Consider the following 18,722-nt stretch of genomic DNA (forward strand, 5'->3'; position numbering starts at 1 on the left):
CAATTATTATTCCATTGTTTTGTTTGTGAGTCTTTGTGCAGCTGGAAATAGAAAGCAACTGAGTGCGGTTGTTTGGTAGTTAAAAGCTTTTTAGAACGAGACGACGAGAGAGTGACACACACTGTCAGTGTAAATCTGTATTCTTCTCCAAAGCAACTTCACTTCAGAGTACACAGTCAGACATGGTCAGAAAACATGGCTGGCAATTGCCAGCTCATACTTTTCAGGTTGCTTTCACTCTTCCAATTCTCACTTTTTTTTTTAGGGTTTTGCTCGATTCACTAATAATTCAGGATCATAACGCATAATTTAGCTTCTTGCTCAAAAATCTCTACTTTCTAGTAGTAGTGGTAGTTGAGTAATGCTTTCATTTTTTAGGATTTCAAGATTTGGGTCTTCTTATCAAGGTTTTCAAAATTGTTTTTGGAAAAAATAAAAGACAAAAGTTTAATTTTTTTTGTTTTTTTTCCTTCTAGAACAGTTTGTTTTTGTGTTTTTTGGAAGTTGAAAAAGAGAATTTTGTTTGGAATAATAATAATAATCATGTTTTTAGGGGTGGGTGAAGATGAGATGTACACAGATCGAATAGTTTCAGTTTACCCCTTTTATCTCGTATGTGTTGCATAAATCTTCATTTGGTTTATGAACTGAATGAAATAGTATAGACTGTAGAATTTGATTTCTGTACATTTATCATATTCTGAAGTTATACATCAGCAAGCAAGTAGGCATCGATTGGTGTGTTGGGTTTTGGTTGTTAGTTGATAAGTTAGATGATGCAGAATAGAAACATGCTATCTATAAGGGCTTGTTTGGATTGGCTTATTTGAGCTTATCTACCGGCATAAGCACTTACGAAACTATTTGGGGGAACTTATGAGTTATGACATGTTCATAAGTTGTTTTTAACTTATTTCGATAATGGCTTATTAAGCTTATCCAAATTTGTTTACCCAAACAAGGCTTAAATCTCATTCTTGTAGATTGAAATATTACAAATTTTAATTTCGGAGGATTTACTGGAACATATGGGTATGGGGAGGCTGCAGTTGAAGAAGATTGGATGTGTGGTGGAGGTTGTGAAAAGTGATTTTTCTTTAATCAAATTAATTCACTTTGCAAAATCAAGTTCTTTCAAAATTATGTTTGGTAAATACTCACAAAAACATACTCACAAATATCTTACATTATTAATATGTAGGGTTATATTCCAATATTCGATGAATTTTATAACACATAAAATAATAATTTTAAAGCTTCAACTTTTGAAAGGTCAGGATCTTGTTCATTTTTAAAGTAAACTGTGTAGAATCTGAATTACCCTTTCCCTGCCCTCTTAAAAATGAAAATGCACTACCCCTTTCACACCATTTTAATGTAAACATAACTCTTGGTGGTTATGAGCAGTCATGACTTATGATTGAGCTTCTGCGGCTCTTAATGTCTCTTTCTGTTGGTTTTTAACACTCCTATGAAACTTTAGAAATGAAATGAAGTTTTGAATACCATTACTATTGGTTTTGGTTCTTCAATTGACACCTTCATTTCATTTGCTAAAGTTCCAAAGGCAGTGATGGTAAGAGGTTTAAAACAAGCTAATGATGATGCTTAAATAGTTAACCCACCCCTGAGAAGTTCATTCACATTAGTATGAACTGTAAATGTAAAACATATTAATCTATCAAAAGAATGAAGTGTAAAATTTCTAAATGAAAAAACAATAATGGTGTAAGCTGAGCATTGTTTACAGGCAGAGACTTGTACGTTACCCTACTATATATATATATATATATATATATATATATATATATATATATATATATATATATATATATATATATATATATATAATTGAATTGAATTGAATGACTGCATGGTTCATGCACTACTTAAATGAGAAAAATAAATTTGATACTCATATCAGGAAAATAAAATGTAACTTTTTCATATTCTTTTTCATTTACAAAATGCTTATTGTTTTGATTACACTGCTTTGGTGACTTGTATTTCATCAGTTGCAGGCTTGTCAACTTATTTTTCTAAAATTGTTGGTTCTTACATGAATAGGTTGTCGCAATCACTGTATTCTGCTTGTTGGTGATTGCTTTCTATGCTTTCCTTGCTCCGTTTCTTGGAGGTCGTATATGGGAATACACCTTTATTGGTGTTTACTCTCCTGTGGTATGCAAACTGTTTATATGATTTCACCTCATTTTGTATATATTATTTACTTACCTACAAGAAGCATGGCTTATGTTGTTTCATTCTTGTGGCATTGCAGGCACTCATTGTTTTCATTCTTTATGTTAGATGTACTGCAATTAACCCTGCGGATCCAGGCATTATGTCTAAATTTGACCCTAGAGTGAGAAATAAGTTTGACTCTGCCCATGATTTATTGGGTAAGCATCAATCTTCTGAACATGGTGGTGTTGCTGCAGGGGAGCATTCTTCCCCGTCATCTGCTGCTTCTAAAAGGTCTATGACAAATATGAGCAAGAAAAGTTCAGTGGAAGGTCCTGATAGAGTAGATGATTTGAGAAATCAGAACAACCCAAACTCATGTGATGTGATTGGGGGAATTTTGTGCATATTATTTTCTCATGAAGATTGCCGGAAACAAGAAGCAACAGCTGATGAACAAGGTGGTGGGGAAGATGCTCTGTTCTGCACTTTGTGCAATTCTGAGGTATTATGCTGTGATTTGGGACTCTTCGATACTTTGCAGAATATGTTTCAATTTCAGTTCTTTCTGTTTCTATCACTTTAGTTGTAAGTGATATCTGTTACATTTTCTTTTACCCCTGTTTTGCTATTAATTGCATACATATGCTTATGTCACAAGTACAGTAACAAATCATGGGATGAAAACTTCGGAAATTCCTTTATCTATTTTTGGAAATTCCTCCCGCTAAATATCTGGGACAAAACTTTGGTTATTCGAATGACATGAACATATGTGGTTGCATTCAATTGCGAATATAAACTTTTTAGAGAATTAGCTGTAGACCATAGATCTCTGCTTCTCACTCAGTTTGTATGATTCTTTTCTCGTGTTGTAGGTGCGCAAGTTCAGTAAACATTGTAGAAGTTGTGATAAATGTGTTGATGGCTTCGATCACCATTGTCGGGTATGATTTTGTTTGATGAATGAATGCTTACATCTTGGAGTTTTCAAATCTGGTTTAACATTTTATTTATTTCTTTTCAACACTGATCTTCACTTGTTACATCACATTGCTACAGTGGCTTAACAACTGTGTGGGTCAGAAAAACTACCATTCTTTTATTTCTCTTATGGCCTTCAGTCTCGCGTGGGTATGTATACTGGTCCACATATTATTTATTATTTAAAAGCAGTAATTTGTTTAGTTGCTAATAATGTCTTTTGTATTTATTCTTCTGCACTTCAGCTTGTTATTGAAGCTGGAGTCGGTATTGCTGTTATAGTGCGTTTCTTCGTTAACAAGAGAGGAATGGAATCTGAAATCATTGATAGACTTGGAAATGGATTCTCTCGTCCCCCATTTGCTGCAGTTGTGGTATATCTTCTATTTAGGTTGTAATAGTAATCTTGATATGGCAATTGGGCATCATTAAGTATATTTGATAATTTGTTTCTTGTTCAATATGTGTAGATGGTGTGTACTGCAGTTTCCGTCTTGGCTTGTGTGCCTTTGGGTGAGCTTTTCTTTTTCCACATGATCCTAATCAGGAAGGTCAGTGATTCAGTAGCTGAGATTCTGAGGTTGTTTTTTTGTTCTTGTTTATTCCCCACCCACATTCCTTAATGAATGCTTCTATAGAATCTATACTGCTTGTCTAATATAATTTGATCAAGGTAACTGCGTAGTGAATCGTAAGGTGCACATATTGGAACTCTAGAAATTTTTTTTTCTAGAAATAGAAGATCATTTTTTGAATGAGTTTGTTTTCATGATTTGTTTTCCCCTAATTGAAATCCATTTATTTGGAAAAGAAAGTAGCAGTATGGTCACTGCATAAAATATTTCGGGCAAAAGTTTCAAAAAGGATTTCTTAATTTAGTTGTCCACTTATAGGAATGGAAATCTCATTTTATTGTTTTTCTGTTATGAAAGAAGAAAAAGTATATTCAATTTAAAGAAATTAAAATACAAAGACAGAGAAGGGTAAAACATCCTCCTAATGAAGCTATACATGGTGAAGAAAGTTGAAACATAAAAGAGAAATGCCCATACTAGAAATACAAAACTTCAGTGTTAGTTACTGAACCCTTTTTGGCCATAATTTAAATATGTTGTAGCAATGAGAGCCATAATTTTAAATATCACTATTAGTTTTGTGTCTGGCCATAATTTTAGCCATTTTACACAGAGTGGTTCTCTTATCTTCCACCCTTTCTTCTGTTGGATCAGGGAATCACAACCTATGAATATGTTGTAGCAATGAGAGCCATGAGCGAAGCACCTGCGGATGGGGATATTCCACATAATGCACTTTACTCTCCAACAGGCTCAACTACAACTGGATTGAGTGGAGGAAGTTCTCTTGGGTTGCAGTACAAAGGGGCATGGTGCACCCCTCCTAGGGTATTTGTGGATTATCAGGTACTTAGTTTGGAATTTATTTTCATCTGTATATTTATTGATCGAACTAAAAATATGTTATGCTGCGATATTAAGTACCTAAAGATTCTTGTTGGCTTTTTGATATCATATATTTGTAGTGATGAAACTTTAGTAAGAGGTTTTTCTTATTTAGTTTGAATATTTTTTACTGAAAATTGTTATAGAAGTTGAAATGTTTAATCCGCTAAAAGGATATTTCAATTATGTTGCTGAGTATTCTATCCTGATTTTTAAAGTATAATATTTACCACTCTCTTATGGGGCTTTTCTAAATCATGGTTTTAGGATGAAGTTGTGCCTCACTTGGAACCTGGAATGCTGCCATCTACTGTTGATCCAGATGCAGCTGGTTTTGCAGAAAGAGGGCAAAAGATGCCAAAAAGACCTGTTCGTATTAGTGCTTGGAAGCTTGCTAAGTTGGATTCTCAAGAGGCGGTGAGAGCAGCTGCAAAAGCCAGGGCATCTTCCTCAGTTTTACGACCTGTAGATAGCCATCGTCCACTTGATGCCGAATTAAGCTCTAGCGGCAACTTGAGCATCAGAAGTAGTATGAGCACAGAGACTGGAATTAATAAGGAAACAAAATATGATTTGAGATTGTCTCCAGTGAGGAATTCGATTGCTCCTAGTCAAGGAAGCCGTGACGAGTATGAAACTGGAACTCAGAGTATGAGTAGTTTCAGTAGTCCAAGCCATGTTCAAGAGGCAGTTACACTCAGCCCTCTTCCCCAGGGGCGCACTTTGGGTGGCTTCAGGGCTGGTACTTCAGTTCCTAGTTTGGTGCCTGAGCGGCCTTTAGCTTCTAAAGCTACATTGCCGAACTTCAAGAACCCGATATCCAATCCTTCTCTTGGATTTGATGGAACAGTGATGCCGAAGGGAACAAGTAACGACCCATTACTGCTTTCAGCTTCCAGCACGTCCATTCTGAGAGATGTGAAACGTACATCAGTTGTCTGGGATCAAGAAGCTGGCAGATATGTCTCGGTTCCGTCATTACCTTTAGAAGCTCGAAATAGGTCATCCCTGCAAGTAGAATTGCCAAATTCAATTGCTGAAACAAGCAGTATTGGAAGGAAACCAGTGATACCTCTGCAGGAGCCGAGGAAACCAGTGATACCCCGGCAGGAACCGTCGTCATCTGCACCTAAGTCTCCAAGGCAGCATGCGCAGAATCTGATGTATACAGGAGAGTCTATCTTTTTTGGTGGTCCATTTTTGAGCGTGGCTGCTAAGGATGGTTTAAAAAATGAAAGACATTTGGGGTCAGCGGAGGCCCATGATAGTATAGCAGTAAACTTGCCCCAAGAGCCAAGATATAGAAGAGATTCACATTCAAATCAGCTTCCAGTGTTTGTTCCTGGTGGTTTTGATACTGCTCTTCAACCTCGGTCAGGCATGAATTAGCTTAAGATGATTGAGATTCTGAGTTGGACACAGTTTTTTGTTGGAGTCTAAAGGATAGTGAAGAAGGTTTAGATGTTAAAAGGATCCCGTAGACACCATGTTGGCCTTTCTGACTATACATTATGGCGCACGACAACATTCTCGAATTCTCGACTCCATCAGCTAATCGGTTGTTTATCAAATCAACATTTAGGTTGGACATCTGTCATCTGGCAGTCTGTATATTTGAGCTACATTTCAATGCCAGTGAGCGTTTGAAAGAATGAGCTCCATTCTTCTTCCTGCTGAACATGCCTTGAGAAATGTGAATCTTCCGTTTTGTAGTAAGATGAAATCTCAATGCAGGGCATGTCACTTCATTAAGCCCCAGTTCTTAATATAAGTCATTGTATTGTAGTTTTTGTTTCCCTAGATGCTAAAATTGAGTGATACATTTTAAAGGTGTAGTGTTTTCAGCAAAAAATTAATCATTTAGAATGTGATAAACTATTTTATATTTCAAAATACATTTTGCTTTCTACAAGGTAAATTACCACTTATCCAAAAAATATTAATTACCACCGATCCAATGGTTTGATGTTTTTAAATAAGACAACATTCCTTTTTTGTTTAACCTATCGAATTATTTGATGTTTTACAATTTCTGTTAGATTTAAATCATTTGCGATGGATTTGAATTACTTTTCATTTCACTATTAAAGAAAACTTTTTGTTCAAGGTTTTTATGAAAAAAAAAAAAAAAAAAATAGGGTTAATTATTGAAATTGATCATGTAATATACGCGAAGTCTGAAAAATGACACTGTAAAGTAAAAAAAAATATATTTTTTTTAAGAAATCAAAATGATATATTGAATAAAGAGTTATCTTCCAGGTACAAGGTGTACCACAGAGAATGCTCACCAAATAGTCAGTGTTAAACAACAAAGAAAAAATTAGTCAATTTCTATACATAACAAAGGATTCTGGCACCAGTTGTAAAAACTATAATAAAAAGATACAGAACTTGCTTTAAACCACCAGAAGGAAAGCTGTTTGACATTCTCCAGAAGTTGCATATGGGAACTCTGGGTGCCTTTGAAGATTCTAGCATTTCTTTCCTTCCAAATTACCTAAGTTGTAGCAAACCAAATCAAATGCATAAAAGAGCATCTAGATTTACCGTAACCTATAGAAGAACCGAACTGAATGAAGTGATCCAAAATAAGTGGTGGATCCGCTGAGTAAACACAAAGCCAACTTCTAACCAGTTTCCAAAGATGCCCGAAAAAAGTACAAGATAGAAATAAATGGCATTCGGATTCATGAAGACCGCAACCACTGACACAGTTACGAGCCTCAGGAAGAATGATACCTCTACGAAACAAATTTAATTTTGAAGGCAGACGGTTGCGAAACAGACACCAAGCGAACATCGAAACCTTCAAAGGCACATCCTGGCAAAACTTGAACCAGCGTCTTCCAAGTATCATTCAAGCTAACAAACCACCATACCACATCATAATCCTTGAAAGTGTTTGAAACTGTTTATTATATATTCTATCGATATTTGGCACCCCCAACAAAATTACTCAAGATCCGCCACTGTGAACATTGACCTGCGTCGTATTTGTAAGCAAGCGATATGCACCACTAGTCGTGTAACCGTTGGCTATATCAGGGGTCCACCTCCACGTATCAGCATAATCAACCTGCAATGTAACTGTTAACAGAAAAAGCCTACACTCCTTTAACAATTCTTCCTCCCACACCCAAAGCCTCCTCCGCCACTTCCAAGCTTCCCCACCAACATCCCACCCCCATTGAAACATTTGCGCCACATTAGCTAATTTATTATCAGATAAATCATATAAGCGACGAAATTTCTCACAAAAGGGGACATCACTCACCCATCTATCCAACCACAACAAGGTGTCAACACCATTACCAAGTCTAAGACGCAAGCTGTCTAAAAACCAACTTCCCAACATCGAACTACTTCCATCACGAATACTGGCAATATCCTTCCACCACACTGAACCCTCCCGACCACAGGGCTGAAGCCGCCCCTCAACCCCACCATATCTAGCAGACAAAACTCTAAACCACAAACCCTCTCTATCCACCACCATCCTCCATCACCACTTTCCCAACAACGCCAAGTTAAACTCCCTAAGTCTCCTAACCTCCAACCTCCAACCTCCTTGGCCAAACAGATGGCCTCCCAATCAATCCAGGCAATTTTCCTATTATCCTCACACCCACCCAAAAAAAAAAAAACGAATTAAAAGAGATTCAATAGAGGCGATGATGGGAGCTTTGAAGAAGGAAAGAGCATAGACAGAGAGAGAGGTCAAGACAGACTTAAGAAGAACAAGGCGGCCACCAAAAGAAAGATGTTTGCAACAAAAAAAAAAACACATTCTGACTCTCTGTAATTCAAGATTCTTGTTATTCATGATCATGTAATATTCGTGAAGTCTAAAAATACAACCTAGAGATTGAATTTTTTCATTATTATTTTTAGGCATGTTAAGAACGTTTTTTTTTTTTTTTTTTTTTTGACAAAATGTTAAGAACGTTTAAATATGATTTTATACAAAAAATTATAAATTTTCGACAAACAACAAATTAATTATGAATTTTTAAAGTATGAAAAACTCAAAAAACAAAACAATAGAAATCTTGACCTATAAATCGAATTTTGAGCTCATTGTTTGAAAAGATATCTATAAAAATACATAAAAAGAATCTGTAAAGTTTCATTTCATTTCGAAGATGTTTCAATTTATTTTTATTTTTCAACCAAAACGTTTAAAATTGAAATTTTGTTCCTAGTATTTGTATACTCATAGGTCAAATTTTGTTCTCTAATTTTGTAGGCAAGATTAGAACATAATAAGAAATTTCACAATGAAATTTTGCTGTTTATAAACGTGACAAAAATTAATTTTAAATTGATTAAGAAATTCATAGTTATAGGGAATAAAAATTCGTAATTAATCTGTCATAGTCGTAAAAATCTAATTTTTTGTGTAAAACAATATTTTAACCTCCTAAATATGTCTGGAAAAAATTCAACATTTAAGTCACTTTTTTAGACTACATGAATATTATATGGTCAAAAATAAGAAAAATATTAAATTACAAGCAAGCTAAAGCAATGGTGAGGCCGAGGCATAGTCAGGGTCCGTTTGTTTTGGATTTTTTTGAAAAAAAATCTATTTTTTTTATCTAAAAAAATCACTTTTTTATTTTTATAGTGTTTGAAAAGCTATTTCAAGTAACTTTTTTAAAATCTATTTTTTTTCTAAACATAAAGAACTCAAGTGTAAGAGATTTAAATCTTTAAAAAATGATTTTTATGATAGTAAACAAAAAGAAATAGCTTTAGATTTTTTTTTTTTAAATCTCTAGATTCTTTTAACTCAAAATCTATTTTTTTAAAGTTAAAACAAACGCACCCTCAAGCATTGATAACACTTTGAGGCTATTCCCTGAAAGAAAAAAAACACAGGTTTAGCTAGCACGAACGGGAAACATGAGCTCTAAAATGCAATATTTTACGCAACAATTTTTGCAGAGCGAGGAAAATGATGTGTGGATATGCTTATGAAATGATAAGGGATAATTTGTACCACCGAACACATCTTGCCCAGGTAGCATGAATTTAGCAATGGTGTACATAAAACTTGACCGTAAGCAAAATGGTTCACGATATCTTGAGTTGCAAATTTGGCACCAACTATGTATAGAGAGTCTCTTCACTCTTTTCTAAATTTTAAGATAAGTTTCGTTAGGAGACAAATAAATAATGTTGTTAAATTATTAGAAGGGTGTACATAGAACTTGACCGTAAGCAAGTGGTTGACGATATATTGAGTTACAAACTTAATACCAATTATGTATGGAGAGTCTCTTCACTCTTTTTTAAATTTAAGATAAGTTTCATTACAAGACAAACAAATAACGTCGTTAAAATATTAGTATGGCATAATTGTTATATGCTAGTTATTATTCTCACATTTATAATCATATTTTTTCTTGTATTGAGACCAATTTTATGAATGATGATGAGTTAATTGTGTTCATGTCAAGTAAAATACTGAAAATTTTAAAACTTATTGTTTTAAAAATAGGTTATTTTTTCAAAAAACGGTAACAAACACACTCATCATCAACTGACACATCAAGTTGATATTTTTGGCAATTTATGAAAATCGGGAATTCCTATGAACAACGGGTTGATGTTAGGGTTTTCGTAAGGGCTACCTAAGATTCCACAAGTAGTGATAAAGGTTGAAACTCATTTTTGGACTCACCCTTAACCTCCATGTCTGTTTGTATTGATAGAAGAGGATAATACCAATTGTATGGTCATTGCTTTTGTAAATAAAACAAAACCAATAGTTTGGAGTTTTCTTACCATTTCTCTTTCACTCACACACACAACTACCCCCACCTCAAAAGCAAATCTGACGGCAATGTTTGTCTTTGTCAAGATATGTTTGTATTTATGTACCCTTTTGGGAATATTTAAATACTTAGGTCAGCTCTGATTCCCTACCCATCTAGGATTAATGACAAAAATTAAATACCTAGGAAAAATTACAGTTTTTTTTTTTTTTTTTTTTTTTAATGATAGTTACAGTCTTCTTTTGTTTTAGTAAAAACAAAAATCTAAGAGTCTTTGAGACAATAACACTTGAAGGCACTTTTCTTCACACTTCAACAATCCAATACAACACCAGGGACACCATAGAAAGAAAAAGAACACGAGTGAAAAGCACTAATGTTTTAAGAATATTGAGACAATTGCACTAATGTTTCCATTTATATGGTATGTTTTGACAACAAACTCAAGTGAAAAGTAACTTAAAAGAATCAAGGAAAATAGTTTTGTTGAAGAAACTCGTTCAAGCTTAACTACATTTAAAGACCTTCATCCGTTTTCAAAAGTGTGTATGTTTTGTTGAAGAAATTATATTTACTTTTTCCTCATATGTGTTTAAATGACAAATATAAGTTTATATGTTAGCTAGTGAAGTCTCACAAAACACGCAAACCTCAATTTGTCAATTTTCTAAAGAGTTCTGTAAAAAAAAAATTAAATTCTAAAGAGTAAATTAATAGTTGTTTGATGGAAAATATGGAGAAGGCGAACGACTAACTAACAAATCACATGGATTTGTGTCTTTCGTGACAAAGTTGTGCTTAAGAAAGAGCATTTTCCATAAATAACAGACATCACCTATTTTTAAAAAAGGAACAACCATTTTAATCTCTAAAGTGCATATTAATTCAGGACTATTATGAAACTAAAAAAATCATCCTCCCTCCGTCCCAGATTAAGTGAACTATTTGCTCATTTCACACATATTAAACAAAATGTATAAGTATAAGTGAATGAGAGAGAAAAATGGTTTTAAGCATTTTTGTCAAGTACGGGTGCATTCACCTTTATCATAAATGCAAAGTGGAAGATATTGAATTTGGAGTGACTAAAATATTATTAATTAGAGTTATAATTGAAAAAAAGTAATTAATATTGCATTGAAAAGTAAAATGGATCAGTTATTTTAGTACAATATTTTTTTTTGCAAAAGGCTAACTTATTATGGGACGAAGGGAGTCTGTTTTATTCATTTACTCCTTACATTAGTTAGGGATGTTAGCTATATCCGCTGCGCTGACGTGGTGACGTTTTCTTACACCATAGATTTTAATGCGTTGTGTTTGTTGAGACAAAGAACCATAGATTTTTAAATGAAACGTTTTCTATTATCGTCATTCTACTATCCACGCATTCATTTTTCACCATTCCATCTTTCCCCAATTCACGCTCCATTCCAGATCAAAAGGGAAGATGCGACAGAGTACCGTTTACGAAAATTACAAAGCCGTTGGAGGGCTTGACATGACAATAACTAAAGAAGTGCTAAGATCGTTTACAACAATTGGAAATCGGTTGGATCTATATCAATTAAAATCTAAATGTCGAATATGACCGCTATCCAACAACTCTATAACTACTACAAAGATCCAAACTCTATTAATGAGAGCGAAATTTCTTTCAAAGAATACTTGTGTCGTTTCATTTTAATACGAATTAAGAAGATTGAGTGTGATTTCTCTCATTCACATAATTTATTAGACATGTTTAAATTTCAAGCAAAAATCTCTTATTTGTTGAAATTTGAACATATTTTAGTGTGTTGAAAAACATATTTTAGTGTCTTAGTGACATTTTTTCTTGAGTATTATTTTGAAGCCCCAAAAGCAAAAATACTTAATTTTAAATTTTGGCACGTATCAAAACTAAAAATACCATTTGTAAGGACATGTTTTATTAGCTGACGCTATTGGCGTGTAATTTGTAAGGACGCAATCCTCTCTTTTTTTTTTTGTCCTTTCCTTCTTTTTCCTCTTTCTTTTTTTCATGTAACAAAAATAATTAACTATACCATTGAGGTTGAAGCACCTAATCACAACAATGAAACTAATTCACGTTTTCAAAAGTGTGTATGCTTTGTTTAAGAAATTATATTTACTTTTCTCACATGTTTTACGAGTAAATAAATAGTTGTTTGATGGAAAACATGAAGAATGAAAAACTAATTATAAATCACATGGTTTCGTGTCTACCGTAAAAAAACTAACTGTTTTTAGGAAAGAGCATTTTCTATAAACAACACAAATCACCTATTTTTAAAGGCGGAACAACCATTTTGATCTTTAAAAGTGTAACTCATTGCCATTTTGATTTATGACCATCATCAACTACCCAAAAAAAAACCTATAGGTTCTTATTCATTTACTCATACATTAATCCGGGATGTTAATTTTACCGGCTGCACTAGCATGTGACATTTTCTTACACCATAGATTCTAACGTGTCATTTTGAGTTGAGACAGAGAAGATCACGTATTCAACATCCATGTCTATCTCTCTATTACGCCATTCTGTTATCCACTCATACGCTTTCCATCAATCCATTTCCCCCATTCGCGCCTCATTCCAGATTAAAAGGCAAGATGCGACAAAGGGCCGTTTATGACAATTGTAAAGTGTTGGAGGGCATGACGTGATAATAACTAACAAAGTGTTTGCATCGTTTACGACAATTGCAAAGTCGGTGGATCAATTAAAATCTAAATCGCGAATCAAACCACTTTCCAACATCTCTATACACAAAGATTCCAAACCCTATCTAAATCGTGAATCCATCCGCTGTCGACAACTCTATAACAACTATAGAGATTCCAAACCCTATTAACGAAAGTAAAATTTCTTACACATAATACTCATGTTGAGTCATTTAAATATAAAAATTAAAAAGATCCGAATGTAATTTCTCTCATTTAAATAATTTACTAAACATATTTAAATTTCAATCTCAATCAATAAATGATGTTGAAAAACATATTTTAGTTGGTGTCTTAATAACATTTTTTTCTTCCCAAATCAAGTGTAATTTTCATTAGAAAAGCGTAGAGAGAGAAAGGTAATTTTGGTAGTAAATAAAATTCCACCAAAGTGTGAAGGACAAGAAAACAGTGAAGACAAAAGGGACACTTCACACACTTTATGGACAGAGTAGACATAAAGAACAAGTCATTTGAAACCATAACAACAAATCAAATCAAATAATCCAAAAGTTCAAACTCACACTCTTAACAGAACAGAACCACCAACAACAGAACAAAGTAACTCATTAAGGTTTTCCATCACTCTTCAAATCCAAGAGGCAAGCTTTGGAATTTTCTTAGGCTTTCTTCTTCATTACTCTTCAACTTCAAAACCCATCAAGGAATTGCATATTTGTTTCTTCCTTAGTCATGATTTTGGTATGTTCCTCTTTTCTTCTTGTAACAGCTTCTTTCTTCCATGTTTTAGTCCATAACTTTTTCATGAGTCGGTGATAACTGTCTTGTTTTCTATGTTTCTGAGTTATAAAAGTTTCAGTTTTTTATCACAAGTTTATGAATTTGTGCTCTACATTATCTTTTTCTTATTTGCTTTGCTTGTTGGATTTGCAATGAGTCTACTTGAGAATCTTGGTATTTTTTTATTTTTTTTTTGCTTCGAGTTTCTGCATTATTCTGCTTTATAAGTTTTCATTTTCTTCTTCAAACTCATTTCATTTGTTGTAAAAGGTTAGTGTTTTTTTTTCTCAATCAAAATGAGCCTAAAGTTTTAAGTCTTTTTATAACAAAAAGGAAAGTTTTTATTTTCATTTTTGCATTATGCATCTTTCATACTGCTAACAATAATCACATTCTGTTATTATCAAATTCCTATGCTAAGATTTTTTTATGTTACATGATACAGCTATGTTGCAAGAAGGGTCATCTTCTGTTACTTCTTCAGCCTTAAAGCTCTTCTCCATGATGCCACCTTCATCTGGCTTTGGATCTCCACACCCTTGGCTTAAGGAACTGAAATCTGAGGAAAGGGGTTTGTACTTGATCCATTTGTTGCTCACTTGTGCAAACCATGTAGCTGCTTGTAATCTTGAGCATGCGAATGCAACACTTGAGCAAATTTCGATGCTTGCTTCCCCTGACGGCGATACTATGCAGCGGATTGCAGCGTATTTTACCGAGGCACTTGCTGATAGGATTCTTAAAGCATGGCCTGGAATCCACAAAGCACTCAACTCTACTCGAGTGTCGATGGTTTCAGAAAAGATTCTTGTGCAGAAGCTCTTTTTTGAGTTTTTCCCTTTCTTGAAAGTAGCATTTGTTCTCACAAATCAGGCTATCATTGAAGCAATGGAAGGGGAGAGAATGATTCACATAATTGATCTCAATGCTGCTGAACCTGCTCAGTGGATTTCACTTCTCCAAGTTTTGAGTGCTCATCCTGATGGCCCTCCACATTTGAGAATCACCGGCGTTCATCAGAAGAAAGAGGTTCTCGACCAGGTAGCTCATAGACTGATTGCAGAAGCTGAAAAATTAGATACACCATTCCAATTCAATCCTGTTGTCAGCAAATTGGAAAACCTTGATTTTGAGAAACTTCGTGTTAAAACCGGGGAGGCACTAGCAATTAGTTCGATTCTCCAATTACATACCCTTTTAGCCTTGGATGATGAAACCATGAAGAGAAAATCTCCTCTTTTGTTAAAAACCTCAAATGGAATTCACTTACAAAGATTCCATCCAATAAACCGAAGCACATTCGACAATTTGCTTGAGAAAGATTTGATTAGCAGCTATACCAGAAGTCCTGACTCAAGTTCATCATCACCGGCTTCATTGAAGACTTCAAATTCAATGAACACGGAGATGTTTCTCAATGCATTGTGGAGTTTATCACCAAAGGTGATGGTTGTAACAGAACAAGACTCTAATCATAATGGCTCACATTTTACGGACAGGCTACTGGAAGCTCTACACTCTTATGCAGCACTATTTGATTGTTTGGAATCAACGATCCCAAGAACCTCATTGGAGAGATTTAGGGTGGAGAAACTGCTTTTTGGTGAGGAAATCAAGAACATTATTGCATGTGAGGGATTAGAAAGAAAGGAAAGGCATGAAAAGCTGGATAAGTGGTTTATGAGATTTGATTTAGCTGGATTTGGTAATGAGCCTCTAAGTTATTTTGGTAAGTTGCAAGCAAGGAGGTTCATGCAGAGTTATGGTTGTGAGGCATATAGAATGAAGGAGGAAAATGGTTGTGTGCTAATATGCTGGCAAGATAGATCCTTGTTTTCAATATCAGCTTGGAGATCAAGGAAGTAAGACGATGTCATTGCTTGGATGAGCACCTGAGGTTGGAAAAATTGCGGTGGCTCACTGTGATTTTGTCAATCTCACCGCCAACTCAACCATGCACAAAATCATAAGCCGTAATGGCAATAAGAAAAAAAAATAAAGGATGAAGTATTAATCTTTTTTTCCTTTGTATGAAAGTATTTTGTATTTATAGTAATGACTTTGTATCTTTGTATGAAAGTATTTTGTCTTTATAGTAATGACTATTCATCATTATTGATTTTTAGATATACTCCTATTGCATGGTAAACCATATCAGGAAAGAAACATTGGTATGACAGACAACAGAAGAAATGGGAAAATATATTTGGGATTCTGTTTACTCTTTCATCATTCATTGTTGACCATCTTAATTTTTATGAACCATGTACTCTCTTCAGAACCTGTTTATATTCATTTAATTGTTTACTCTTTAGGTGGATTTTCTATATTCAAAGATAATTGTTTGCTCTCTTTTAGCAAACTGGCTTTTGTGGACTTAAGTCCTGAAATCACATTCACACAATCTTCCGATTACAAACGTCCGATTTTAATACGAGGGCTTGTACTCCAGGTTGCAAAATAAATTCAAAACATGAACTTTCTGGTCGAAGATTAGGGGATTTAGTTTAGCAACCTCGTGATTCCGTGACCGCATGCAGTTCATTTCTTGACATGTCGTCGCTTTTGTCTCATCGATGTGGTCAAGAAATTTGATGGTTCATTCCTAAAGAATGTTTGTTAATGCTTTTGATGTTTTGGTCATGGTGACGATTGTCGCATGTCTTCGTGTTTGGAAGGGTTAATGGTCTGTTTCAAAATCACGGCGTGGTAGCTTCTTATGCGGCTAACCACAAACTACTATTTCTGGTTTCACCATAGCAAGAAAGACAATTCAAACATAAATCCAAGAGCTATAGTCATATATGAAGAAAATCATCAACACGACAAAAGAAATCGATTTTTTCCCACGTCATCTTTTCTTCTATTTTGCTTTTTTTGTCAGAAAACATATTTTGACAAAAAAAATTGGACACTGACACTGTATTAGTATACCGGTTTCAATCATGTAACTTCGTTACTATTTGCGAAGATATATTTGTTCGTGATAAATAGCATTTCCCTATAATAAAAGAATAGTTGAGAGAGTGACACATGATATAAAACTTGTAAATTAGATATTAGATCATACAATATATGTATGTATAAAAGATATTAGATCATACATGCACTCACAATTTCCATATATTTAGTTATTTATTTGTCATCACAGAAAATTGAAGGTAACTTTATTGTCAATACAAAAGGAAACATTTTCACTGAGGCAGTAGAAGGTGTGTTGATCACTTCATGGCTTTTGGAGGCACTCTAACAGCTGAAACAAATAATGTAATCACAAGTTTCATCAGTTTTCTTTTTCAAAATATTTCTTATTCATTACTAACTATGAAACATATAAAAGAAACGTGTGTGTGCGCGCGTAAATGAAGAGATAGAAGATCTTATAATGTAACCAAAAAAAAAAGATGGAAGATCTTACATCCACATTGCATTCCTGCTGGAACTTTCAATCCGCAAGACCTTGCAACAGATATTGCTTTTTGAACACTCACAAACTTTTCCATTTCTTTAGTGATGAGATTACAAGCACATGGGACATCAAAGTTTCTCATCACTGCACAACACCCTGGTGATGGTGGAATGTTTGGTCCTGATTTCTCAACAAACTTTGAACATTGTGATATAAGATCTGGAAGACTTCCTCCACATTGACCTGAAACTTGATTTGTGTTGTATAATAATGTTCCAAAAACAACCAAGATTGTCAAGGCCAAACAAGTGCTACTAGTTGCCATGTTTGTGTTAATTTCAATTTATGCAAAATTCTATACAATTGTGTTGTGTCACACCAATGCAATGAAATGAGAATTGGTGTGTGTTTATTTATATAGTGCAATGGAAGGAGGGACAATAAATGGCACATAGTAGCTTGTTTTCATATTTTATTTTTTAATTTCAAGTTTGTTTTTTTGTTGTCACTATAATGTCGTGAGAAACTATAAATTATGTTACGTATAACAAAATCATGAATAACTTCCTGTGTAGATTACAATGTATAGCGTAATCCATATATATATTGAAAAATAATAAGATGTTAATTTATACTATTGTTTGAAATTTATATCAATCAAACTAAATTATATAGGTCTAGTATAAATTCGACAAGACCCATATTAATTTCAACAGAGAGTAGTGTGTTAAGATAATAGGATGTGTGTTAGAGGGTGTGTTTCTAATACTCTTCCTCGTATATTGAATTATTTATTTTATATATTGATTCCCTAATAATCATACACATGTTTGTATAGGAAATTCAGGATCCAATGATTACAAGATAAGTCTTGCAATATGTATACGTTAGTTCTCATCATTGAATCAATAAATTTTATCATTAGATCAGACGAAATATAATGAGACATATTAATTCAACGGCGAAAAAACATTGTGCACAGTAGGTGACTATTTTACTTGTTCAAAAGCTGAAGGTGGGAAGTAAATGTCTTTAATTGTCATCTTGGTTCAACCAGATACTATCTATATACGGCAGGACAAACATGTAACATTCCAGTTAAAATTTAGGACAACTCAAACAAAACATGAATGAAAAAAAATTATATTATTTCATTATTACTAGTACTACTAAGATAAACACCTTTTGGTGTACTAGCTAGCAAGAGAAATATTTCGTTGAAGAGAACGGTCAGTATGCAGCCGTTGGAATATGCTGTTGGCGGCAGAAAACAAACAAAGGGGTAGGCTCATTACCTTATATGTTTGGTAAAGAGTCCTTATATGATAATCGTCCCTTTAATTTGGGTCATTTTTTATTTTCGTCCTTGTAAAACAAAAAATTTGAAATACATTCCTGTCAACAAAATTTTGTTTGAAAAAGGTCCATGGC

The 18,722-nt window shown here is 33.9% G+C and overlaps 2 protein-coding genes across 3 annotated transcripts; both read left to right on the forward strand.

Annotated features, from left to right (window-relative positions):
* On the forward strand, positions 1 to 6,546 carry LOC11437726 (probable protein S-acyltransferase 19). The gene is made up of 9 exons (XM_003607251.4): positions 1 to 227; positions 2,068 to 2,181; positions 2,282 to 2,689; positions 3,063 to 3,131; positions 3,247 to 3,318; positions 3,414 to 3,542; positions 3,639 to 3,719; positions 4,398 to 4,589; positions 4,896 to 6,546. Exons 1-9 carry the CDS (start codon positions 183 to 185, stop codon positions 6,015 to 6,017), a joined length of 2,232 nt encoding a protein of 743 aa, XP_003607299.2. The 5' UTR covers positions 1 to 182; the 3' UTR covers positions 6,018 to 6,546.
* A 7,036-nt stretch (positions 6,547 to 13,582) lies between these two features.
* Positions 13,583 to 16,013, forward strand: LOC11444939 (scarecrow-like protein 3). Of its 2 annotated transcripts, none has more exons than XM_003607253.4 (2): positions 13,583 to 13,843; positions 14,328 to 16,013. In XM_003607253.4, the coding sequence occupies exon 2, from the start codon at positions 14,330 to 14,332 to the stop codon at positions 15,746 to 15,748; it is 1,419 nt and encodes a 472-aa protein (XP_003607301.1). In that variant the 5' UTR covers positions 13,583 to 13,843; positions 14,328 to 14,329; the 3' UTR covers positions 15,749 to 16,013. The 2 variants fall into 2 exon arrangements, with proteins under 2 accessions (XP_003607301.1, XP_039689741.1); XM_039833807.1 differs by lacking the exon at positions 13,583 to 13,843 and adding an exon at positions 14,007 to 14,056.
* Positions 16,014 to 18,722: the final 2,709 nt, after the last annotated feature.

Source organism: Medicago truncatula, chromosome 4 (assembly GCF_003473485.1).
Source record: "Medicago truncatula cultivar Jemalong A17 chromosome 4, MtrunA17r5.0-ANR, whole genome shotgun sequence".
Taxonomy (NCBI): Eukaryota; Viridiplantae; Streptophyta; class Magnoliopsida; order Fabales; family Fabaceae; genus Medicago; species Medicago truncatula.

Coding starts and splice junctions, on each gene's coding strand:
- LOC11437726 (XM_003607251.4), top strand. CDS start 183: ATGGTCAGAAAACATGGCTGGCAATTGCCAGCTCATACTTTTCAG. Junction 2,182..2,281: donor TTGGTGTTTACTCTCCTGTG/GTATGCAAACTG, acceptor GTGGCATTGCAG/GCACTCATTGTTTTCATTCT. Junction 2,690..3,062: donor GCACTTTGTGCAATTCTGAG/GTATTATGCTGT, acceptor CTCGTGTTGTAG/GTGCGCAAGTTCAGTAAACA.
- LOC11444939 (XM_039833807.1), top strand. CDS start 14,035: ATGAGTCTACTTGAGAATCTTG. Junction 14,057..14,327: donor GAGTCTACTTGAGAATCTTG/GTATTTTTTTAT, acceptor TACATGATACAG/CTATGTTGCAAGAAGGGTCA.